This window comes from Psilocybe cubensis, chromosome 10 (genome assembly GCF_017499595.1).
Source record: "Psilocybe cubensis strain MGC-MH-2018 chromosome 10, whole genome shotgun sequence".
Lineage (NCBI taxonomy): Eukaryota > Fungi > Basidiomycota > Agaricomycetes > Agaricales > Agrocybaceae > Psilocybe > Psilocybe cubensis.
The window spans coordinates 899,088-923,262 of NC_063008.1; the positions used below are offsets into that span (position 1 = coordinate 899,088).

At 47.2% G+C, this 24,175-nt stretch overlaps 7 protein-coding genes across 7 annotated transcripts; 2 read left to right on the plus strand and 5 right to left on the minus strand.

Moving 5' to 3' along the window:
• Nucleotides 1–822: 822 nt before the first annotated feature.
• On the minus strand, nucleotides 823–3,360 carry JR316_0010583 (uncharacterized protein; the record flags this gene model as incomplete). Its single annotated transcript, XM_047896249.1, has 11 exons — nucleotides 823–952; nucleotides 1,011–1,055; nucleotides 1,125–1,222; nucleotides 1,276–2,024; nucleotides 2,078–2,208; nucleotides 2,268–2,338; nucleotides 2,396–2,493; nucleotides 2,563–2,678; nucleotides 2,814–2,824; nucleotides 2,877–3,071; nucleotides 3,121–3,360. The coding sequence occupies 11 exons, from the start codon at nucleotides 3,358–3,360 to the stop codon at nucleotides 823–825; spliced, it is 1,884 nt and encodes a 627-aa protein (XP_047744294.1).
• Nucleotides 3,361–3,753: 393 nt separating this feature from the next.
• JR316_0010584 (uncharacterized protein) lies at nucleotides 3,754–4,378 on the minus strand (the record flags this gene model as incomplete). Its single annotated transcript, XM_047896250.1, has 2 exons — nucleotides 3,754–4,007; nucleotides 4,069–4,378. 2 exons carry the CDS (start codon nucleotides 4,376–4,378, stop codon nucleotides 3,754–3,756), a joined length of 564 nt encoding a protein of 187 aa, XP_047744295.1.
• Nucleotides 4,379–8,525: 4,147 nt separating this feature from the next.
• On the minus strand, nucleotides 8,526–9,461 carry JR316_0010585 (uncharacterized protein; the record flags this gene model as incomplete). Its single annotated transcript, XM_047896251.1, has 3 exons — nucleotides 8,526–8,625; nucleotides 8,752–8,908; nucleotides 8,972–9,461. The coding sequence occupies 3 exons, from the start codon at nucleotides 9,459–9,461 to the stop codon at nucleotides 8,526–8,528; spliced, it is 747 nt and encodes a 248-aa protein (XP_047744296.1).
• Nucleotides 9,462–11,765: 2,304 nt separating this feature from the next.
• JR316_0010586 (Multiple RNA-binding domain-containing protein 1) lies at nucleotides 11,766–14,695 on the minus strand (the record flags this gene model as incomplete). The annotated part of the gene is made up of 6 exons (XM_047896252.1): nucleotides 11,766–12,066; nucleotides 12,120–13,054; nucleotides 13,134–13,406; nucleotides 13,782–13,940; nucleotides 14,005–14,400; nucleotides 14,450–14,695. 6 exons carry the CDS (start codon nucleotides 14,693–14,695, stop codon nucleotides 11,766–11,768), a joined length of 2,310 nt encoding a protein of 769 aa, XP_047744297.1.
• A 218-nt stretch (nucleotides 14,696–14,913) lies between these two features.
• JR316_0010587 (Prefoldin subunit 3) lies at nucleotides 14,914–15,829 on the plus strand (the record flags this gene model as incomplete). The annotated part of the gene is made up of 5 exons (XM_047896253.1): nucleotides 14,914–14,988; nucleotides 15,050–15,126; nucleotides 15,195–15,306; nucleotides 15,366–15,530; nucleotides 15,590–15,829. The coding sequence occupies 5 exons, from the start codon at nucleotides 14,914–14,916 to the stop codon at nucleotides 15,827–15,829; spliced, it is 669 nt and encodes a 222-aa protein (XP_047744298.1).
• A 603-nt stretch (nucleotides 15,830–16,432) lies between these two features.
• On the plus strand, nucleotides 16,433–18,947 carry JR316_0010588 (MFS sugar transporter; the record flags this gene model as incomplete). The annotated part of the gene is made up of 14 exons (XM_047896254.1): nucleotides 16,433–16,651; nucleotides 16,717–16,748; nucleotides 16,822–16,837; nucleotides 16,924–17,060; nucleotides 17,156–17,271; nucleotides 17,336–17,368; nucleotides 17,438–17,517; nucleotides 17,575–18,013; nucleotides 18,076–18,124; nucleotides 18,190–18,247; nucleotides 18,315–18,417; nucleotides 18,478–18,569; nucleotides 18,643–18,750; nucleotides 18,816–18,947. 14 exons carry the CDS (start codon nucleotides 16,433–16,435, stop codon nucleotides 18,945–18,947), a joined length of 1,614 nt encoding a protein of 537 aa, XP_047744299.1.
• Nucleotides 18,948–19,490: 543 nt separating this feature from the next.
• On the minus strand, nucleotides 19,491–23,483 carry JR316_0010589 (telomere-associated protein 1; the record flags this gene model as incomplete). The annotated part of the gene is made up of 2 exons (XM_047896255.1): nucleotides 19,491–22,925; nucleotides 22,980–23,483. The coding sequence occupies 2 exons, from the start codon at nucleotides 23,481–23,483 to the stop codon at nucleotides 19,491–19,493; spliced, it is 3,939 nt and encodes a 1,312-aa protein (XP_047744300.1).
• Between the last annotated feature and the right edge of the window lie 692 nt (nucleotides 23,484–24,175).

Below are 24,175 nucleotides of genomic sequence, written 5' to 3' on the forward strand. Positions count from 1 at the left end.
TCATAATCATCGCCCTAGCATTCAAATATTCACGGCTTGCATGTTTATGTAGCTACCTACCGCTTGAACATCAATAGTTTCATTCTTTGCAGTCCAATCTTTGTCTTCAAGTCAGTTAAAAATATGACTATATTATAATGACCTGGAATATGCACCTCCTATAATACATCAATACATCAATATAATCAAACCGACATTGCTTTTTTGATCACCCAAAAATTCGAAATATGCCTGAAAATGTTGTAATCGAGGCTGAAAAACACTGTAATTGGGCCTGAAAAATATGGTAACACTTTAAATTGCAGCCCAACTTTCTGTGCAAAGCACGGGTACACTGCTAGTTTCTTAGAAATTACAAAAAAAATTGATGACAGGACTCGTAACTGCCGTGCGTAGCAACGGCCTAGTCTCGTTCTGTGAGAGACCCGAGACTAATAAGCGGAGCTTTCAAGAAATTTGTTTGTTAATTAGTTCTGTACTTGAATTTCGTTGCTCTAAGCCGATGGTAATATTCACGTAAACTTAGTTATGTCTGAATATAGAGTACCGAGTTCGAGTTATGAGTACTGCCCGGTTCCACCATACCCACGAAGGTGTTTGTTTTGGTAGTGGTGTAAAGTTCTATTCATGGTTGATTGACAGACAAGTTAACGGTCTCACATTACCTTACAAGTCGTTGGCGTTGAACGTTGAACATTGGACTGGTCACTGGTCCCAGGCTAAAACACAACGTAATGTTAAACGAAGCCATTCCAAAGCTTATTTCTAAACAAGTTTTTTTAACCGTTTCCTGTTAGTTTGTAAAAACAATTCAAACAAAAACTAAACTGTTGGAGCCCAACGTGATACGGCATAATTAATTTTTTGAGGTGGCCACATTCTACTGTGGTTGATTGTCTTTGCTGCGGGAGAAGGCAACATGTCAGAATCGGCGAGCTCGGCAATGCCATGCCTAAAAAGTAAAGAGAGTTAGAAGGGATTTCGAAATGGATACATCATACATGACTTACTCCTGCCAGGCGTGTTCGGCAATCATGGTACTGCTCCCTATTTTTCTACAATGCGAGCAAACCATAGAATCGAGAGTGTTTGCTTGTCTGCGACCATTGTCCTCGTCTAAGCACCTCTTCGCTGCGATCTCGTCGTTCCCACTCAGCAGTTCATATGTGAGCGGCATTTTACCAGTCCTAAAGTGGCGCTTGTGTCCCCATTGATGTCGTGCCTACAAGCCCCCGCGTGAGACCTGTAAAGTCATCAAATCTTGTCTAAACTTACCAACATGTTCCACCTTAAAACGTAGCGTCCTCTGTGCGAGCAGTTGCAAAATACGCATTCGAATATTGGATCAGCTGCGTCCATTTCCTCAGAGGTAGTCACCGCCGGATCAAATCCAAAATGCTCGAGAATGTCCGCCATGGCTTGCATATAATCTTTGTTAAAAAATATATCGTTGTCGTCGTTCCAAAACGTGCTCCCAGTACGAATCTCAAGTGATCGACGTTCCAATTCGACAAGATCCTCTTCGGCGCGACGATTTTGATCAAATGGAATAGAATGGTAATGAGCCAGGACTTGGGGATACCAGAAATTATCTTTGGTTACACTGTGGCTGTCTTTGCACTTTGTGCATGAGAAAATGGTTGTCGCCAGTCGAAGCACGCTGCTTTCGTCAAACTTATACTCGGTGCCACAAGCCGATTTGATCATGCTGACAAGCTTCCCTTCCGTGCGAGTCCGCCAATCCAGGGAGATTTCTGCGTAGTTGAGGCGCAGGGGATCGAGGTGCGCCGAAGTGAAAGGTTCCAATGATGTGTCGTCTATTAGGTCTCGCACCAGCTGTACCTTCAACAATTCCGCTGCAGAAGGAGTCGGAGTGTCCACTGGATATCGCGCCGCACATTCTTTGGTGACCTCGGATAATATTGGCAGTCGGTTTCCCAGTAAAGCCTTGCGATCGGCGCACAGTCTTAGCGTGCGGTACTGGGTCATCGATGTATTGATAAACGCTCCCATGTCATTTAGCACTGAATTAAATCTAGATTAATACTTTCAAAGTAGTTCGGTAGATATCGCGTACTAGTATCAGTCATTGAGTTATTTTTGCATGCATCAACAATTCGGGGTGATTTGAGAAAATTTTGGTAATTTTCTCTGCTCATCTTAGAGAGCTCGGATGTCCATCCTAGCGATTTGATTTGGGCGATGACCCTATAAATTATTCCAAAGGCGTTAGAGTCCTGGAATATGGATGTAGAAGATCTCCGCACCTTGCCAGGCGACGACGAAACAAATTATTATGCCTTTGTTTCGCGTCCCAATCTTTGTATATGGTGCTATGCTTAATGTGTTTTAAGTGAGTAAAAGGTGTACCGACGAAGATGTCAGGCTTACATACCTCTTCTATATATTTCAATTCTTCAATTTTTTCCTTCATCCATTTCGCCTGATTTTCCGCCGCGGCACATTCTCTCTTCCAAGTTTCCCCTGTTGCAACTGAATAGTACATTTTTTTCTCTGGATACCGTCAGCTACAAGTAATTACCAGGACTCCAAACGGTTCACCATAGTTTGTGTAAGACAAGAGAACGCTGGGCAGGTACGGGACCAGTATCTTCGGGCATTTTTTCTGTACTCGCGGATCCATTGAGACCTGACCGGGGCCCTCAACCATTACGAATCTAATGACATAATCAGGAGACAGACACGGTGATTATTGTTTAAACGATACACGCCTAGATCTTATACATGGCACGCAGGCTCGAATTCTTGCCGCGAAAAGGGTGAGTGGTCGTCTGTTGTCTTCGCCAACGAACTTTTGACAGTACTGTAGAGAAGGTAATTAGATAGCAAACTGGTTAAAGTTTAGAAATACCGACCTGACAACTCTCACCAAATGCCAAGTTCGTATACTGGATATCTGTTAAATCTGATGGACAATCTGGCATTCCGATTAACGCCCTCGAAGCTTTCCAAAGAGTCGGCGCTAAGTCCGAGCTCTTCAGAATACGTCGAAAATGCTTTGAAGTGCAAGATAAGTGCCATAAATCCTTTGGTTCTAAATCTGTGCAGATCTGATGGAGTGGGTAAGAATCTGCACGTTTACGAATAGGAGTTTCTGACCTCAAATGCCCATATCTCTACTGGGAGGCCACCCAGAGAATTCTCCACAGTTTTTGCCTTCGCTACCGACTTCTTGGGCACCTTTCTCTTCTTCTTCTTCGGTGGGCTCTCTTCACCGTCGTCGTCAACATTGGAGTCCATAGTTCGCGACCGCTTCGTCGCGTCTCTAGTACTTTTCACGGCTGACGCTGAATGTTCAACGGCAGAAGGTACAGCTTTGCGATTACGCAGTGTAGGCATCTTGGAGGAAAGACTAGACTGATTCTCTTGTCGTGGTTCAAATTCAAGAGCAATTTCAACCAACTGTGCCACTCCAAGCGATGGGAGGCCGTGCGCGTGATGTGCCACTGAGCGGAGGCAATAAAAGACTTCATTGGCAAGTTGCGTTCGGCACGCCTTGAGAGAAAATTCAACGAGAATGAGATATTGATAATGATAGAGGTTTGTTTTCTATTGGATACATTTCGTTCTCCCTTTCCAAGGGGGTTAAAACATTATTTTGGTCGTAAGCTCTAGATATGTCATAAGGTAGGCGATACAAATACAATTTCCGTGGAGAAAGCGAAGGCGAAGGTGAAGTCGAAAGCAAAAAAGAGGTCCGATTGAAAAGCGAAGGTGTGTAGAAACTGATTCTCATGAGCGGCGAAGGATAGCCCAGGCCGTAATGCCGCCGCCAACAGCCAGCACGGTGAGGATGCAGAACGCGCACAGGCATCGTCTGGCCCATTTGAGCTCAGTGGTGCGGATGGTGGCGATGATTTCTCTGCGCTCTTCTTCTGTCTTTTCGGGCATCCATGCGGGTGTGTCCTCGTCTGATGACGGCTGTGAGGGCTCGCGGAGTGGAGAGAGGAGAATGAAAGCGCCAAAGAGCCAGAATGGTGGGAATACTACGAAAGAAAGAGGTAAGTTATTGAACACCAGACGGAAAGATAAAGAAAAGTGACATACAGAACCCGAATTTGAAAAGGAACATGGCGAGCGTAACGGGCTCGGGCGCGTGCAGTGTGTATTCGGGGAGAGGGATGGCAGATTCTTCTGCGTATGGTGGTGGTACGTCTGAGAGGCTTTGACGACGTTCGTCGTGGCGGCTGTCATGTGTAGAGAAGGTGTATCCGAACTGCTCGTCTGTGGGATCGAGCATGTGCATGGGGGGTGCAGTCCATGTGGAGTGTGTTAGGACTGGAACTGGGGATACTGGACTCTGTGCCTCGAGATCAAAGTTGGAAGAAGAGCTGGTCGATGCGATAGGAGCCGACATTGCAATTGTGTGAATGTGAATGTGGAGTTCAATTGTGAATGAAACGGTTTATAAGACGCGGCTGGCTGAGAGAGCTCTGAATATGTCGATTGCAAAGAGGCTTTGAAAAGGCGGATGGTAGTGGCGTATCCATTCGGTGTGAGCGAAGTTTTATATAAAATTGGGGACTAGCAATCCGATGCCAATCCAACCATTTTGCGTGGATTGACTTATATCTTGTTATAGTAGGTATTGGGTGGTGACACCATGGCAACGGAAAAATATAGACAAATAAAGGGCTTGTACGCATTTCTGTAGGGGTCACTTGGATCGCGTTTCTCGCGTATTTTGCCGCATAATCTGTTACAATAATTTGTTTATAGCACCTTGAAACGATTTTTTTGATTTGAATATGCAACAGGAAGGTATACAGGACGAGGACTCTTAAAACATGCCAATTCGGGTATAATTAGAACCTTCTATATTTGGTAAAGATGCCTTTCATTGTCCGGCAAACTTATCGCGGATGGGTTTCCAATCCCGCACTTTTCCCCCTATCCGCGTTGCAACGTGACCAAGTCGAACAATCGAAGCGATTGACAGCCCTGGGTGGCATAGCACACCTTTTTCCCACCCCAATCGTCCCCGCTGCGTTCTCTCGCTTATTGATTTCTGAGGATGAACCAATCCATCAAGGTCCGTCGCTCTATTCTAGGATACACGATGACACTGGTAAAATCCCTATATCAACCCCCATAATGGTGTATTTACGTTAGAAAATATGTATGTGGCTGTAACCATAAATGCAAGGAGGATCTATTGCCCAAGCATGCATAGCTGGTAAATATCAAAGATTGCCGTTGCAACCTGTTGCAACACTGTCATAGTCGCGGGTACAAAGTTCCTCGTAGTCGAGTTGGTCGACTTGACTGTCATCTTCTGCTAAGATTTAGTCCACTTAGTTGGATTCTCGACTATGAGTCAGAGTAAGTGTTGGCATAGTCTGTGACTTAGTCGGAAACTTCAACCCACCCGTATGTTGAATCTTGAACCAATTTCTGAAGTCGTAATCTTCTGCTCCGGGATATTCAGAGTTGATACATCTCTCTGTAGAAAACTATTGCCACGGCCCACCAACGGCCCACTACCCAGCTGCTCTGAGGTACATGTACTTTCTGTCTATTTACCATGTTCTATTTTTATCCCGTCTATGATAGTCGTCCGCACTGGCTGTGGCTTTTCTTGGTGACTTATGTTAAGGAAACCAACAGGGGGTCTTAAACATCAACGATTGAGCTGTTAGTATCATAGTCAATATTTTGTTCCAAAGAGAGGACCACATACTCAATCTTGAACTCGGCTGGTCCAGCATGCGTTGAAACCACTAATAAATTTTAATCTTTCAAGTGAAAAAATTGTTCGACACAAATCACGATTTAGGTGAATAAATGTAGAGTTATATTCATTGAAGGTGAGATTAGATACAAAAGCACATAATTATAAAACTACACAATGACTATATGATCTTACCAATTCCTATTTTTTTTGTGTGCATTTGGTCAACTTCCACCGGTCACAATCAATGCAACCAATGAAAAGTGTTCAAGCTCCAAGGCCACGACAAGGCATGCACGATGGAGGTCGGAACCCCTCCACTCTTGGAGAAAAAAATTACTGCTGCGGCCGCGGTGATGCGGTAGGCAGCCTTTACCGTCCGGCCGCTCCCTCGCTTTTCAAAGGAGCGACAAGATCGAGTAGATGTGGGAACGAGCAGCTTTGCCCAGCAATCTCCGTTTGGAGGAGCGGCTGCAGGCAGGGACAAATATCGAGACACAGACAAACGAGACCAAGAGACCAAGAGACCAAGTGCAGACCAGACAGCGTTCGCCCAGCTATCTCCGAATGGAGCGGCTGCAGGCCAGTAATTCAGGTATCAAGACATCGAGCATCAAGCAATAGGACCATGTCCCTCGTCGAGTTAGACGATAACGGGACTGTTGTTTTGAGCATATCATGTGGGCATATAAACGGCATAGCAGTAGCCTATGAATATGTCAGACCAAGAGGCAATCGATTTAGAATCAACCACTCACATTTCCAAACGTCGACGAGGAGCGGCGGCTAATTGGCGCCGCTCCGTCGTCTGCATGTCTTTGCCTCGATTAGAGGCAGGTCAGCACGAAACGTCCAATTGGTCGCGTTGCGCAACCAACTGGCTTTGCTACCCAGCTATTGCGCCAGGTAGCAGACATCCTCCACTCGTTGACGAGGAGGATGAATATGCAGCATGCAGCCTAAGGTAATTGAACGAGTCAGCGAATGCGCGGATCGACGCAATGTCGTGAAAGCTCACCTGCAGATCATCCGTGTGGACTGAACTGCACCCCGTATTCTGCATCCAGCGATGAGCTCTGTGATGTTGATCGTAGTGCGAGATCGACTCACCTGGGAGAATGCTGCAAAGGAAAGAATGAGGTTGTTAGTGGTTCAAGGCTGCAGCACGGTCCTTTATAAAACATACCATTATGCTCAAAAAGGAAAATAATTGAAGAACGTCGACGCATGCTGCTCAGGACTTCTATCACGTCCACGCACGACATGTGTCACCGTTGCTGTGCCCGAGAGTGTCGGTTTTCCAACTATTTACGCTTTTTGGCACAATCTGTACAGGCCCAACCGTGTCTGCAGAAGACAGCGAAGCTTCGAAAGATCGTTATCCATCTGATAACGCTGATTCTGACACGAGCACTCCTCGAGTGCTGGTGCAGAATCACACGCGTTGCTGTGCAAAGGAGATAGCGTGCGTCCACGGGAACCCAACAGCGGATTGGCGTACCACATGCGGAGAAGTCGGCTTTAGAGAAAGCTTTTTGGTGTCTAAGAACACAAATGTGAGGAGAAGGGGAGGAAAAAACATATAGAACAGACCCTTTATCCTCCATGATTTGCACACTGGCACCCGTTGATGGAAAAGGGTGATCAGTGTAATCTTCCCAAAATTCAGTGTCAAGCAAGACAAATTAGTTGAACAGGAGCCTCAGGTCGGATACACCTCATCGGAAACGCTGACCATGGGTAAAGGACTTTCTGAGTGGATAAAAGCTTTGCAGCCAATTGTGAGTGCACCCCGACATTGTGGGCATGGCTGCATAATTTTCCGACATCAGCCAATAAAATTTACACATAAGTACACGAAAAATGAATTTTACTAAGCGGAGATCAAATTTGAAGACGGCAAACCCAAGAAACATTTAGTCTCGTACCCACCCGTTATATCGCGCGATCTCCCCCAGCGAGAGTTTGGGCACCTTTAGTCCTATTTTGAGTCGAAGGCAAAAAATTCGACGAACTTGATGGGGAAGATGCTTGAAGATGGTGTCATTTGCAACGGTTTTATTCAGAAAATTTGACTCTGATTTCGTTCTCCGCCGGAACTCTCCCGAACATCTGGAGCCGAGATTAGGAAATATGATTGCGAAACATAGCAAAATCGTCGATGAGTAATTACTAAAAGTCGATCTATCAGAACTAACATCGATACGACCATTCTTAGAGCCATATCCTTCTCAAACTGTAAGGTATGTCGACGGTTTGGTGCAAAATCGTACCATGGTTTGAAATAAATTCAAGATAGGAGCATTCCCTATGTAACTCGGTTACCCAGAAATTCAAGTCCGACTTACGTTAGGCCTATCCATATGAAAGCAGCTGTAAAGTTAGTTATAAAATCCCTCTAGTCTTTCTTCTCGAGATGCCTACACTGCGTAAATGCGAAGCTCTACCAATTACCATTAAAAACTCTTAAACATCAGCCCCAACAAAGCGGTCGCGACAGGCTACCGACTCCAATGTGGATGACTCGAATGCAGAGAGCCTACCGAAGAAAAAGAGAAAGTCAACGAAAAGGTTGAACGGGGTTGCGAGAAAATTGCTTAGTGGAGACGAGGAGATTGTATCAAGAAGGTGCATAGACGACGACAACGGTCGCAGACAAGGAAAAACTCTAACTTCTATGGTTTGCCCCCATTGCAGAAAGACAGGGAGCAGTACTACCCTGAGTGAACACATATGGAGGGAGTAAGTCTTCTAAGTCATCGTATGGTCCATACATTTTGAAGTCCCTTTTAATTCTTCACTTCCTTAGGCATGGCATTGCCGAACTAACTGATTATGACATCTTTCCTTCTCCCGTCGCAAAAGCAGTCAAACACAGGAGAATGTGGCCACCTCGAAAAATCAATTTTGCCGTACCACGTTCGTAGGATGAACTAGGTATGAATTGAGAGCAATGAGCATAGAAAGACCACATTATGCATATATCAGGTTGGTCAAGAAACAGAATAAAGGCGCACAACAGCAACCTTTTTAGAACGATTCAACGACTCCATTTGTACCTTGTGGTTTGCAAGAAACGATAATCTCTCCCTTTCGTCTCCATTTTTTTGTTATTTCCCGTTTCGGGAATCTGTGTCTTCACGACGACGAGCAACACATGCCCACCACCCAACATGATCACCAAATTGCCAGAAGCGTCAAAAGAACATGGCATTACTAGAGCGGAGGACATTAAAAACTGTAAAATAGGTACAAAACCAACTCAAAAATCAATTCTACCGCTGTTCAAAGTTCGTATCAAGCTCTGCCTCCAAGTTAAACGCAGAGGAATGTCATCCGGGTTCGAAGATGGCAACAACACTGGCGGTCGTTTGAAGGAGACGGGCTCATAATATTTGATAGAGTTCGTCTCCAAGACTACCATGAAACCGCCAATATTGCCTACCCGTTCATTCATCTTTGCAACCTCTACCAGGTACTTCCGAAAATGCTCGCACTGGCTTTGACCAAAGTGTTCGATGGTTTCTGGTGAATCCAGCGACATGATCTTTGCATCTGTTACTCGAAAAGCCGTCTCAGGGCGTGTGGACGCCGGGTTTGGTACAACTTGAATGACGAGCATTTCTCGGAGGTTTCGAGTGGTAGGCCGATCAAGGGTAATGCAAAAGGCGCCAAGTGTGCAGGACGCTATCGTGTCCTTGTGCAACTTGTAGAACTCGAGGAGAGATTGTGATTCCTTGAGCTGGGCCTTTTCCTCCTTTTTGGACATGGCATTTGGCCGAGGACCGCAATGCTTTTTGTGATCTTTCCAGGCCGAAGCTTGACATTCCCGGTTCTGTTATAGGAAATATATTCAGCTCGCACTTTGATCGCCGCTGGGTATAGACGATAGGGACACGTACGCAGTAGAATACATTTTTACATCCACTACATTTGAGAAGTGGTTCCCCGTCAGCGTTTGAACCAATTCTCATACAGGCAGGGTTATGGCACAGAGGGGTGAGCTTTGGCTTGGTGGGCATAGTTTTTAGTCGAGAGTGGTAGTGGACTGCGAAAGGATATCGAAAGTTCGATGATTGTGTCCTATTTATCTGCACAGAAATTCTCATGATTCGTTACTTCTATTGTGTCCTTATTTATCTTCATAGAAATTCTCGTGATTCGGTACTTCTGTACCTAAATCGGCAGGCGATGTTCTTCATCTGAAAGAAAGGATTCTTCATGGGTCAAGAATACAAAGGGGAATAAGGTCATTGTTTATTTAGCGGTGTATAATTTATTAGAAACATATTTCCAAGGTCTGATGCAAGCAGAAAGTCCCGTCCGCAAACTGTAAGGTTCGCCGAACCTTGAAGCTTGAACGTCGAACCGCGAACCGCGAGCCTTGAGGCGCAAACATTGATTATTGAACAGCGAACAGCGAACCACAAACTTGTTTGTAAAGAACCAAAGAAAGCAGCACAATTTTATAGTTTACCTTTTGTTCTGTTCATTCTCGGGCGCTCTTGCCATTTATTGTTATTTCTCCGCAGTTCTACTGCAGCTTTACTCCTTGTTTCATAGTTCTTATTATGGATGTACAGTAATAGTGCACGCATACAAAATGTGTGCTTTCGTTCTCTTCGAACCTCAGTATGGCTGCCCAAGTGGGGAAATATTCCCCGTAAACTTATTTAGGTATTTTTCTTACTGCGTGAATTTGTAAAAAAAAAGTTGGAGCGCGGAAACATTTTTTGAGTGCGCAGATTGTTTTCTAGCTTAGCCGTAAATATATTTGATTGCGCGGAAACATATTTTGGACATATTTTGCTAGCGCACGTAAATTTTTACTGCCCTCAATTATATTTAATGCATAAATCCTATGCGCGTAAAAACATTTTAAGCCCCAAACAATATTTCGATGCGCGGAAAACATTGTTCAATTGCACTATTTCTAGCCTAAAGTGACCAGCCGTTATGCCGAGATCATGTAAAATGATCTAAAATGGCACCTCGGCACACTAAAACGAGTTCAAGCTCCGATAGTTCTACCGCTATTCTATTTATTAGGACAATATAACAATTTCTATAGTACTTTCTATGTAATATTAGCCCATTTCCAGTGGCTTTGTGGTGTCCCCATTAGCAGTGCAGCTTGTGCACCATTTCAGACATCTCTAGCATTGTGTGAAAACCCCATCAACCGTGGGAAAGGCATCAATCAGTGCATTCTTGAGCGCATCTGTGCATTGGTAGAGTCGGAAATGGGAAAATAGTATTAAAAAAGCATGGTGAGATATGTATTACATAGAAATCTATGAGAATAAGTCAAAATATCATTCACAACTACTGTTCACAAAAGCAAAATATCAGCAACGGCCGTCACAATTGCGCATCAGTGGCTGTGCAAGAAAGCGACACTTCACGTTCAAGGCGATTTCAAGGCAATTATCTCACATTCTTTGATTAAAGCAACATTAATACATTTCAAAAGAGTATATATTATATATAGTAATCAATTTGTAATTAAATGAATGTGGGTTAGCATTGCATTACAGAATCCTCGATATTTTCTTCAAAAATCCAAAAGGTGGAGCTTGAATTCGTTTCACTGTGCCGAGGTGCCATTTTAGATCATTTTACATAATCTCGGCATAACGGCTGGTCACTTTAGGCTAGAAATAGTGCAGTTGAACAATGTTTTCCGCGCATCGAAAGATTTGTTTGCGGCATAAAATGTATCTACGCGCATAGTGTTTATGCATTAAATATAATTGAGGGCAGTAGAAATTTATGTGCGCTAGCAAAATATGTCCAAAATATGTTTCTGCGCAGTCAAATATGTTTCTGCGCGGTCAAATATATTTACGGCTAAGCTAGAAAACAATCTGCGCACTCAAAAAATGTTTCCGTGCTCCAACTTTTTTTTTACAAATTCACGCAGTAAGAAAAATACCTAAATAAGTTTACGGGGAATATTTCCCCACTTGGGCAGCCATACCTCAGTCGTTCTGCTCGAACAACGACTGAGCTCGCTACCAGTTTTCTTACATTTATTTCAAACAGAGAAAGAAAAAATCCTCGATGTCGAAAACTACTCCAACGCTTCGACATCCTCCTCGTCGTTCCTACCCATATCCAGTTTGCGCTTTTGTCCAGGCATGGCCTTTCCACCGCCATAGCCAACACTAGCTTTCTTCCTGAGCACCTCGATGTCCTGCTCTGCCTCCTCGGCCCACTCCAGAACCAAATGTCGTCCAAGGAAATGGGTATGACGAAGCGTATTGTACGCATTCTCAGCTTCATGCCGTGACACAAACTCGAGGAATGCAAAGCCGCGTGAGCGCGAGTCGAATTTCTTCGGAAGGCGCACAGATTTGAGATGACCATGAGCACTAGAAAAGGAATTGAGTCTAGCAAAAATGAATAATAATGAAAAGAAACGCACCCAAACAGATCCCGCATGTCCTTCTTCGTCGCCTCGAATGGCACATTCTTCACAATCATCTTCGTCGTCCTGCTCTTCCCTGCATCGACCTTGCCTTTCTTTTCAGCCTCGGCCTCTTCCGCACCTCTACCAGCGAAGGAGACATACAGCGCATGACCATCTAGCACAAACCCTTGTACACTCTTAAGAGCCTTCTTGGCGCTCTCGGGATCCTTGAAGCCCAAGAACCCATATCCCATGCTGAGACGCCCATCCGGCCGCTTGGGATCCGGCTTTGTCTGCACCCGCGCAAAGGAGAACGAAGGCAGATGTGAAAACACCTTTGCGAGCCGTTCCTGCGTCGTGGAGAATGCCAAGTTCTTGACGTACAACGTTGACCCGCCTGCGATCGACGGTTCTTCCACATCGTCCGTATCGTCTGCTGCTCCCACTTGTTCCGGAATGCGCACGGCGTGTGCAGCTGTTGTCGTAGGTGCCGATGCTGTGCCTTTGGTAGGTGGCACGAATCCCTCTATGAACATCCCTAGCGGGCCTTTCTCGAGATACACCACCGAGTTCCCGAGCCGTCTATACGCAACCGCCCTGAATGCTTTCGCTGCCTCATCCGGTTTCTCAAAGTCCACCACGGCCATCGTCCCAGCAGGAGGAATCAGCACGCGGGCAAGTTCGCCATGAGGCTCAAACATCTCTCTAATCTGCTCTTCAGACGTCCCGTAAGGAATGTTCTTGACCAGGATCGTCGTATCTGAGCGTGCTTTAGAACTGAATGCAGATAGCAATACACCTTGAGACTCGAGGTACGACTTCGTTTCCTGGATGATATGTGTCTCGGCGAGAGCCAGCTTTACAGCGGCATTATCCCCACTTTCTGGATTCAAGATCTCCGATTTATCGATATTCATTCGTGCAGCGATTGAAGAGGCAACAGCATCGCTCTAGAGAAAAAAGAAACGGAAGAAAATAAATTTTATTGGAATGTGTTACAAATAATGTATAGGCTAGAAAGCTACGTACATTCATGTACAACATGCTCCAGTTAAACTCCTGTCCTGCCATCGCCTTCCTCTTCTGGTTCTTCTCTTCCTTTAAACTCTTTTTATGACCTTCACCCTCTTGTACCTCTGGCTTCCCCTTCCTATCAACAGCTGCAAGGATGTGGAGCAGACGCCCCTGGAACGATCTCTTGTCCAGAGCCTCGTAGGCGGCTAGGGCATCAGTGGGTTTAGCGAAAGTGACATAAGCGAGTCCTTTATGTTGCTTCGTAGTTGGGTCGCGAGGAGTGTGTATCTAAAGAAAGATAGAATATGATTAGAAATGTCGTTGAAGAATAATCATAATCATCAAAAAAAAATCAGAAATATTTCTACTATCGGTTTTCCCAAAGGATCAACATGCCCGAAGGTCTGATGTCCCTATTTGGTTTATGCATCTTGGAAAGCAAAAAGAATGGATAAGAATGTTTACCTAGAAGGAAAATAATGAGTTAGCGAGCGAGTTCGATGCATAAAAGTAGAAGAGAATAGGAAAGGATCAGAATAAATTTCTACTATCGGTATTCCACAAGGATCAACATTCCCGAAGGTCTGATGTCCCTATTTATGTGTCATCTTGTCGAAATTGCGTACGCAAAAGGAGGACGAACAGAAAGAAACCGAGTCTCACCTGAGATATTTGTCCAAAGGGTTCGAATAGCTCTCTAAGCTCTTCGTCAGTACATGAAAATGCCAAGTTACGGACAAAAAGTCGCGCTGTCTGGAGAATAGTTTCTTTAGTTGGGTCAACGGGTTTAGAAGCATCGGCGGTCGCAGGTTGAGTGCCCTGCTTCGAAATGGAAATAAAATTAGACAAAAACCTTGACAGAGAAACAACTCATGCGAACACTTACCTTTTGAGATTCGGTTGCATTGACAGGCTTTCCCCCATCCTCTTCGTCTTGTTCAAAGACTCTCTCCTCAACAACTTCGTCGACGACAGCAGCAGACATTCTCTGGCGCATCCACTCTACATCTGAAATGGCACCTTGAGCCTCGGTATCTTCGGGGGCAGGTACAACTGAAGGCGTAGGCTCAGCTGGCATAATCGGGACAGGAGTAGCGGCTTCATTCGCCCATGCAGGCCCTTTCTTCTTCTCCATGAGTTTCATGAATTCCTCACGGTTCTTGTCGCTCTTCATAGGTGACTTCTGGTCTTTTGTGACTGACGATGGAGTAGTGGAATCAGAGTGTGATGTTGAGGGGTCCAGGCGCTGTCGTTTCCGGGGTCTAGGAGCATCTGCTGCACCCTGTTGGATATTGAGTAACTAGAAAACATAGAAAGAGTAAAAGGCGCACCTCAGAAAAGCTAACATTAATTCTCGTTGAATCAATAAACGTCCTGTCGAACCATTTCTGCGCCTTCTGTGCTTCTGCCTCCGACTTGAATCCAACGAATCCAAAACGTCTTGACGTGCCATCTGACTTTGACGAGACTTTTACATCGGTGAGGGTCCCGCCTGGGCCTCCCTTCTGCTCAAAGTGCTCCCGGAGTCTCGCTGGCGTCACATACACCGGCAAATTTTTGATAATGAGGCGAGACATCGAAACAGACGTCTTTAATGGCGATTAGCTTACGGAAATAACCAAACAGGAGGGGAACAGCAAAATACGGACCTGGAAGATTTGTTCAGAAGAAAAAATGCACGGAATTTATACGCTTGACCCTATTTTAGACTCCGATCGGGTATCGCCGTCTGCCCACGCGCGTGCTATCAATCGTCCTGAATCAGCTGCACACCACCTCAGTCTCGGCGAGTTCAATGGCTACCGCGAAACCTAAAACAGTGTTCTCCGACGAGAAAAATCCTAGAGGAATTCCAAAAGCGCCCTTTATTGTGAGGATGTTCAATCTATAACCCATGTTTGTAACTTCTGATTAAAAAACCTACAAAACAGGCAGATGTCGAAGAATACATAGGCAGTCCTGACGCCAGCATCGAGTCAACAATGAAAGTCTTCCAAGATGCACTGGCGTACGCGTTTTCTCGAACTATGTTACTTTATCACCTCAATGAAACATGATTTCCTTCTGGAAGCTCAGCAAGTACCGATTCATGGACTCCAGCCTAACCCAGCGACGCGCGAGCCTTGAGCAGAAAATCCCGGATATTCGCAAGACGTTGGACATGGTTGAATATCTCCAAGAACGAAGAGTATGTATATATTTTAATTCGTGATATTGATTGTTGATGACGATCAACTATCGTTCCAGGAGGGCAAAAGTAAAGCCAAAGACGACGAGGACGACCTAGACGATCTTGATGATGAAGAAGAGGGAGATGCTACGAAACCTCTTACCACGACATTCGAGCTGAACGACACGTTATACGCTGAAGCTGAGCTCGAAGATACAGATACTGTATATCTATGGCTTGGGGTGCGTCGCTTTTCCACAGCACATTGCGCATTTCGATCTCATATCAAATAAACTTTTAGGCCAACGTCATGCTGTCCTACAAAATTCCAGCAGCCATCACTCTATTAAAGTCCAAACTAGACGCTGCACAGACAAGTCTGGACAACACAATCGAAGACCTCGAATTTCTACGAGAGCAACTCACGATCATGGAAGTCAATACCGCGCGCCTTTACAACTGGGACGTCAAACGCAGACGGGAGAAGCGCGAAAGGGAACAAAAAGCTGTAACTGCAACTTCCACTGTAGTCACAAAATAAGATCGGGAGGCTTTACATACTCCAATGTAAAATATCGCCGTTTCTCGGCCTATTTATCATTATACTCTTCCTGCTCCTATGTTTCATCACGCGGTTGAATCCAAGCTCAGAAGGATACTTGCAGTTAGAGAGCTCATACTGAATGAAATCCCGGGCGATACAAATCCCTACACAATACCGGTGAAAAAAATTGTCCGGAGAGCTTTTATACCCCTTTCAATGTGCCTTCATGTTCTGCAAACTTCGCTCTCAAAAGTTCAGTCACGTTGCAAAGCTTACACACCGCCCAAGACATAGCGGCTGCTTATTGGTCGTTACTAGGCCATTACCTACATGCCATGACCGCTTCGATTCACCCAGTCACTTTTCTGACAAACGGTGCGAAAGTTCCTGATCCGACGTGAGGGGATGGGCCAAGATAGAAGCCAATCCGGATGCACCAATCCACGCCTCGCCTAACCCAAATGAAGATTCCAGAATCCGTATGTAAAATCCAATGTGCCTATTTTCGTTCACGAGGAGCTGGTGGGGTATATAACATCTAATCACCCTTCCAGTTCCGCTTTGCCCCTCTCTAGAAGCCCACCCTTTCACTGACCTGACATGACGACCCTCGACGATACAACCTCCAAGACAAGGGGTAACGCCTCTGACGACATCCATGATGAAAAATCCCCAATCGATATGGCAGAAAAAGATTCACATACGACGTACAGCTCTACTGAGAATTTGTACCAAGACGACGCTTTGGAGCCAGTGTATTACGCCAAAACGTTGATTCTGAACCGGGCAATTGAAGAGATTGGGATGGGCAAATATCAGGTGCGTTCAGGTTTGAATCAAATGTTGAGGACGTTTGAAAGCTAATTCTCATCCTTGTCTTCAAGTACATGCTATTCCTCGTATCGGGCTTCGGATGGTTTGCGTAAGAATTCACCTAACATACCCTTGCAAACATGGACTCAATTGACAATCGTTGTTTCGTGCAACAGCGATAGCGTATGGCCGGTATGTCGTCCGACCTCAATCCGACTATTTACACAGTGACTCACACGATCTTTATTTTCATGCCTATCTCAACACAATTTTTATAGCTAATAACAGGCCTGATCTTGACACCCGTAGTCGACGAGTTCGGATTCAATCCCCCATTCCTCAGTCTTGCGGTAAACGCAGGCCTTCTTGTGGGGGCTGTATTCTGGGGCCTAGGTTGCGACGTTTGGGGAAGACGGTTCGTGCTCGCTCTATCCATCTTCCAGACCCGGAAATGACACGTCTCTCTCGGACAATTTCACTTGCATGCCACGTATTTTTCCATATCTACAGATGGTGCTTCAACATTACATTGTTTCTTGCTGGTGTATTCGGTCTAGCCGCAGGAGGCGCGTCGAATTTTATCACCTTGGCGTCTTTGCTCGCCGTCATGGGCGTAGGAGTTGGAGGTAAATTTTTGTATCGCACCTCACATATTCACATCAAGCCCAATATCGCAAATTTGACTTACAGGTAATCTACCTATAGATTCAGCGGTCTTTTTAGGTCAGTAATTCGCAACCCTACGGTAATCACGGTAAAAAATGACGACTTCGTTAACCTTTGTCGAACCAGACTTCGTTCCTGCATCCCGCCAATTCCTCCTCACATTCATGTCCATATTCTGGTGCCTCGGACAACTCGTCGTCAACCTTGTAAGATCTAACCTCGTATTCTCTAATATATTGCACCCATAGCCTTTTCTCTCCTAGCTCGCCTGGCCACTCATAGCAAACTTTTCTTGCCCCGTGGCAACGCCGACATCTCCACCATGTACCCGTTCAGCCAACATGGGCTGGCGCTATTTGCTTTTCACCCTCGGTGGGCTCACCCTCCTCCTCTGGGCCATCCGTTTTTTCGTCTTCGAGCTCGCTGAAAGTCCACGGTACCTCATCGGCAAAGGACGTGATGCGGAGGCAGTGATGATCATACACAAGATAGCTGCGTATAACGGCACAACGAGCACATTGACCGTCGACCAACTTGCGGCTGTCGGTGGCGGGGAGTTCTCCGACAAACAACAGGAAACGAAGGCTGAAGGTAAAAAGTTGTCGTTGACCCGCACTTCCGACTTTACTCTGGGACATATCAAATCTCTATTCCGGACGAGGAAAATTGCTTATTCTACATCTCTGTTGATATCCGTATGGGGTGCGTCTGGTGTTCTTTGATATTTGATGTTCTATAACCAGCTTTGACTAATGCATTTGCAGGTATAATTGGCCTTGCTTCGACTTTGTACAACAATTTCCTATCTTTCCTGTAAGTACTCACTCTTCTTGAAATCCTCTGGGTGTATGGTTACTTACTAACTGAATAAATGACAGATTGAACAGCAAAGGGGCACATTTCGACGATGCAACCCTCAACATCACTTATCGCAACGTACGTGCTCCCTGAATGAGTGCCAGGCGAATATTTACTTACGGATAATTGTATCAATTATGCATAGTCCTTCATTTTGAGTGTCGTAGGTATCCCCGCTGCGTTCTTCGCCACATGGCTCGTCGAGATCCCCCAACTGGGACGACGAGGTGCCTTGGCCGTATCCGCAGGTAACTCACAATCCACTACCCCATCCATGTATCCATGAAGATTAAATAACTCCTCATAAGCTCTTACTGGTGCCTTCCTCTTCGCCACCACCACTGCACGAACCTCGAACGCACTTTTGGGGTGGAACTGTGGTTACTCATTCTTCAGCAACGTAAGTCCCATCCACACTTTACCGTATCCCACGAAGCTTAAATATTCCCCCCTTGCCGTCTTGAAACTGACAGGTTATGTACGGTATTCTGTATGCCATCTCCCCCGAGATCTTCCCTGGCAAAGATCGAGGCACAGGCAACGGTTTGACAGCAGCAGCGACCAGAGTGTTCGGGCTCATCGTACGTGATAGTTTTCTAGAACAAGCTCGACAAATTCTAAACACACTTCAAATCTTTCATACCAGGCACCCATCATTGCATTGTACGCCGATATTACAACATCCGTCCCTGTGTACATCGCAGGAGCTTTGATCATCTTCTCTGGATCTCTGGCTCTATTGATCCCATACGAACCTCGGGGCAAAGCCGCCATGTAAAATCTACAAAGGACTTGGAAGATTATTTGCCATGTCAGATAGAAATTATTTCAGTTTTACTTCGGGATTAAGGGGCATTGTACAATACCATTAGACGTTTTAACCATGATTGACGAAATTCAAGAGTACATTGTCGAATCGGAGAAATAACGCTTAAGAGACAAAATAATGGGTATTGGAAAATCGAGTGGTTACAGAGAAGAATGTATAGACGCAGTGGGAGATCACAAATGTGATCAAAAAATCCGAGAGTTAGAAATAAAGAGCTTAAAAGGTTCAGAAAATAGAGAGATACGAGATCATAAAGTAGGAGGATGAGGGGTATTACGGATAGAGCAAATAAGAAAAAAAAAAGTTTGTAAAAAAGCTAACAATAGTTTGATAGAGATAGAGTGACCGGGAAAAAAAGCATAACCTGATCGACACAAGTCGTGAAACGATCTTAAAGAATAAGAAGAAAACATCGAAAAGAGACGAAAAACGATCAACGGAATAAAAAGAAAACATAGAAATGACGAAGGAAGTTAAAATTTTTTAAAACGTTCAAGCTATACCTCCATCCCAACTCGCCCTCTTTCTCTTATTGTCGCTGCGAAGCATGAGGTCCTGTGGACAGACAGCGCTCTGGCTCTGGCCCCTATGATGGCTCATTGATCTCCCAAGAGTCCCATTTCCCGAGCGCTGTGGTTGCTTACGACTCCTAATAGTCCCGTCCTTGTTCGAACCCCTTCCACCATCCTCGGCACCACCGTGCCCATCAACAGTCGCACCTACGATCCCCAACTCGCTGAGCTCCCCGTTTACAGTCGACACCGTCTGAGAAGGCGCCACGAACCGTGCAGGGATCGGCGTTTTCTCCCTACCCATACCGCGCTGCCTGATCGTTCCCACAGGGGAGGGGTTGAACCCTCTCAGCGACGCGCCCAGGTTCATATTGAAGCTTCCAAAGCCGGCACCGTTAGCACCGAACAGAGACGACGAGGACGACACAGCCGTTTGAGCCAGATCTAATGCTAGACCCTGCCTTGCCTCTGAGTAATCCTCTAGCGTCACATCCAGCCCACCGCCTAAGCCATGGTGGTTGTTCAGCGCACCGTACTGAGAATGATGATGGCCCGGGGCATGCGTGTAATCCGTGTGCAGATCTAGGAATGATAAGTTATATGGGAAGACATTCCGCCATATTTCGTTATTGAGGTTCTGTTCGTTCATATTCATATGGACGGAGTGGCCAATGCCAATGCCATGTCCTTGATGAGCAGCGGCGGCGGATGCGGAATTTGATGATGGAGAAAGAATTGACGGGGACGATGGCGAAAGGAGGTTGTTCGTATACACAGAACCCGTAGCCTGTTGTTGCTGTTGCTGTTGTTGATGATGTTGTTGCTGTTGCTGATGATGTTGCTGCTGCTGCTGCTGCTGTTGTTGTTGTTGTTGAATCTGCTGCTGAACACTACCATTTTGCTGCTGACGCAGAACCGGCGACATGGGCGGCTGCATCGAACCAGTGCTATTAGCCAACCTCATCGGCTCCGACGCCTTATGCCTCTGTTGCGCGATAAGTCCATGCCCATGGCCGTTGCCACTGACAGGAGACGACAGATGCGGGTTGAAAAACGCGTGCAGTGTCCGTGCAGACTCGGCCAACTGTTGTTGCTGCAGATCAACGGGGGCGTGCATACTGTGCAGGCCGACATCATCCATCGACATCGGTATTCCGCCGCCGAGGAACACGTTTCGCGCCTCAGAGGGTGGGACGGAGATGGATCTTGCGTGATGTCCACCACCACCACCACCGCCTCCTGTAAGTGGGCTATCGAAACTGTGCATCATCGTCCCAGAGGCCCGCCTCATCGGCCGCGGCTGCGTCAACACGGGTGTAGCTGGCGGTGTTGCATGGAGCTCATTCATATCCACAAGATCATCCAACCCAAACGAATCCGAGCTGAGCGAGTTGTCCAAATCAACCGAATTAGCTTCCTCCTCTTCCTGGAGACTTCTCATCTGCTGCTGCTGCTGAAGTTGTGCCTTTTCCGGTGAATGCGGGATCCCAAACGCCATCTCCATCATAACAGCGTCCTGCTCGTCATCGTTATTCCCAGTCCCTGCACCTCCGACCCCATCTCGCCTCCCATCATCCATCGCATCGCCCCCATTTCCAGACGCAGTCGACGCACCGGAGCTCGAATCCACACGGTCGTTCAACGAAATACCCGTCAGCCCAAGCTCATCAATCGCCGCCAAACTCGTCGAGTGCGAATGCCCGTGCCCATGTCCATGTCCATGCAACTGCATCGGATGAATACCCTCCAGCCCCAACCCCGAAATCTCCCCATTCTGTCCCGCACCCCCAAAACCAGCCCCGGCACCCCCATACGCTGCCCCGGACGAGAGCGACAGCGGGAGAAACGCGGCGGCGAACGACGACGGCTGCTGGTGCATACGCGCGCCGCCCGAGATGAGGTCGCCCGCAATCTGCGAATGGTACCCCTTCGACGTGCCGCTCGCACCGCCCAGGCCCAGCCCGAGCCCAAACTCGCCCGAAAACGTCGTGTGCGTGTCGCCGTGCCCCACCTCCGACGAGTTGCTGTCGGGCATGTACGGTGGGAAGAGGTCGTACCGGTCGAGCACGTCGTGGTTCAGATGCGGGTGGAAGGAGAACGGCGAGGCGGGCGAGAAGCTCGAGGCGTCGATGTACGACGATGACGAGGCGCTGCTGCTTGCGTTCCCGCCGTTTCCGCTGTCCAGCCGCGGATTAGGCGAGAACCAGTCGTTGGTGCCCCAAGCGCTTTTCCCGATCATGTTGCCCATGTTGTGCGAGCCGGGAATGTCAGTACGTCTATGGATGAAAGGTGACGAGGCACTTGATGCACTGTTGCTCGTGGCATTGCCGGTCAAGAAAAAGTCTGAGACGTGGCTAGAAGTCGGTGACGCAGCAGCTGTCGACCATGCAGCTGTAGACGAATGTGTTGGAGTGTTGAGTCCAGACGACCAGGTCTCCATGTCGGAATGTGTATGATTCGGGAGGAAGTCGGGGATGTTCAGTGGGTCCGTATCGACGAGCACAAGATCCATGTCCTCATCCTCAGGTCCATCATTGTATTCCGTCGGTTGGGAAACAGGAGCCGACGTAGTAGTTGATGGGGCAGTTGTATTTGAAGAAGCAGACCCCGAAGTCGAAATCACCGGCGCACTGACAGACGTAGTACCCTTCACGGGTCTTTTCATCTTCGACCCCGCCCTAAAATCATGATTCCCATCCACAAACACTGGCAACGGTGGAGTCTTGAACACCCTTCGCGAGCTCTCGCTCTCCTCCTCTCCTCCCGAACTGTCCTCATCCTCCGAACACGCCGTGCTCTGTGGGACACTCTTCGTACCGCCTCTCAGGAGCCCCTGACTCGTATGCGCCCTCCGCCGACTCCTCACCGGTCCAGCAGTCGCTAGCTGATCATCCGCCGCCCTCATAACCTGCGGCGCACCATCCAGGTTATCCTTATCCCGCTTCTTGCTCGCCGCCGCCGTGCGCGGTTTGTACCCCGCCGCCTGATAGAGCATCGGGAAAGCATTGCGGAACCGGTCACGCAGATCTGTCGAGCGGCGGTTCTGCTCCTGGAAGATCGGGTCTTTGACAATCGTCGCCCACGTCGTGCCGTGTTTCTCATAGCCTGCCTTCAGTGCGCGGTCCTCCGCCTCTGTGAATGGCCTCCTCCGCTTACTGCGTGTTTTCTCGAAGAGGGAGGTTCCATCCGCAAAGGTCGAACGAATCTTGCTGGAAAGGTGAGTGCGTGCATTCGGGTAGTGTTTCTTGTATGCATCAGGGAAGTAGGTCCGGAATCTACAGCCCCAATACATTGTAAGCGTCATATGATAGTCATTAAAAAATAAAGCGTGCCTGTCTTTAAGATCCACGGCTGAGCGATCATGAAATGTGAATTCAGGGTCTTGTAGAATAGTTTTCCAGTTTCCAACGCCATGCTTGGATTCCGTTGAATACGAACACAAGGGAGGAAGCATATAACATGAACTCACCTTATTGCACCCGTCAACCAGCATCTGCGTCTCCTCCGAAGACCATTTCTTCCTAGGTTTCTTCTCCAGAACCAAAGCCGAGTCGTCGCTGTTCTGCGTCGGGTCAATCTTCCGCATCTTGCCCTTCTTCTCCGGCAGCCCGTCGGTGGGCGGCGTCGTCGTCTCTGAAGGTGATCCTGCCAACGGCGAACTCGTAGCGGTATTAGCTGACGTAGCCTTCCCCGCCGCCGCCGTAACATTCGCATCCTCCGAAGCCTGTGGCTGTAACCCCATTTCGTCTCTGAAGCTCCATGGCTTGACAATACGAGGCGACGAGGGCGAGGCCAGCGACACCCGGCGGTGCTTCAGCGCCGTCACATTGGCCGCCGACACAGGGGACACAGGGAACGGGGCCTTGAACGAGAACGTCGACGTCGACGGCAGGCCCGGTGCAGGGGGCCCAGGCGACGACTGTCCGTTTCCCGCATGCGGTCTCACCGTGCTTGAATTATAACTCGCCGCCATAAATCGCGCCTTCTTCTTCTTCTTCTCCCACAATTACAGCCCGCCTTGTTTGTTCCTTTGCTTGCTCGCTCGGGGAGAGCCTACACGGGGAAATGAGATAATCCCTGCGCCTGTGTTTGGAGTGTGAGGCCAGTCGGTTGTAAGCACAAGACAGAACAAGACAAGATCCGATATGAAAAGAGTATGAATGAAAGATGTTTCTGATAGGAATGAAGAGAAGAAAGAGCAAAAAAGAGAGAGTCCAAACAGAGCAAGAGAGTCCTCGTTGCTGCTGCCAGGCTTGGGTGCGGCGGTGCCGTGTACGTATGTATTTCTGTGCTGTTTCCTTCCTTCCTTCCAAGTCTGGGTGCTGATTCAGACCCTTGATTCCGGGTTTGAAATAGCCAGCGTGTGTCTGTCTGTCAACTATGAGTCCACGTTCGCGCCGCAGCTGGATATGTTGAGAATAGGACGAGTTTTGGGTGAGGAAAGAGGCGTATGTTTGGGCACGTTGTAGTGGTAGCAGTTGAGAAGGGGACTGACTCCCTTCCTTACTCGGCGACCACGCGACAATAATCTCCATCAGTCCAAGCCTCATGATGGCTTAGAATCAGAACAAAATATATCTACGCCGATACTTTGGGGTTTGATTAATTGCAATCGATATTTCACAGAATACAAACTACAAGCTACATGATGTTATGAACAAGCTT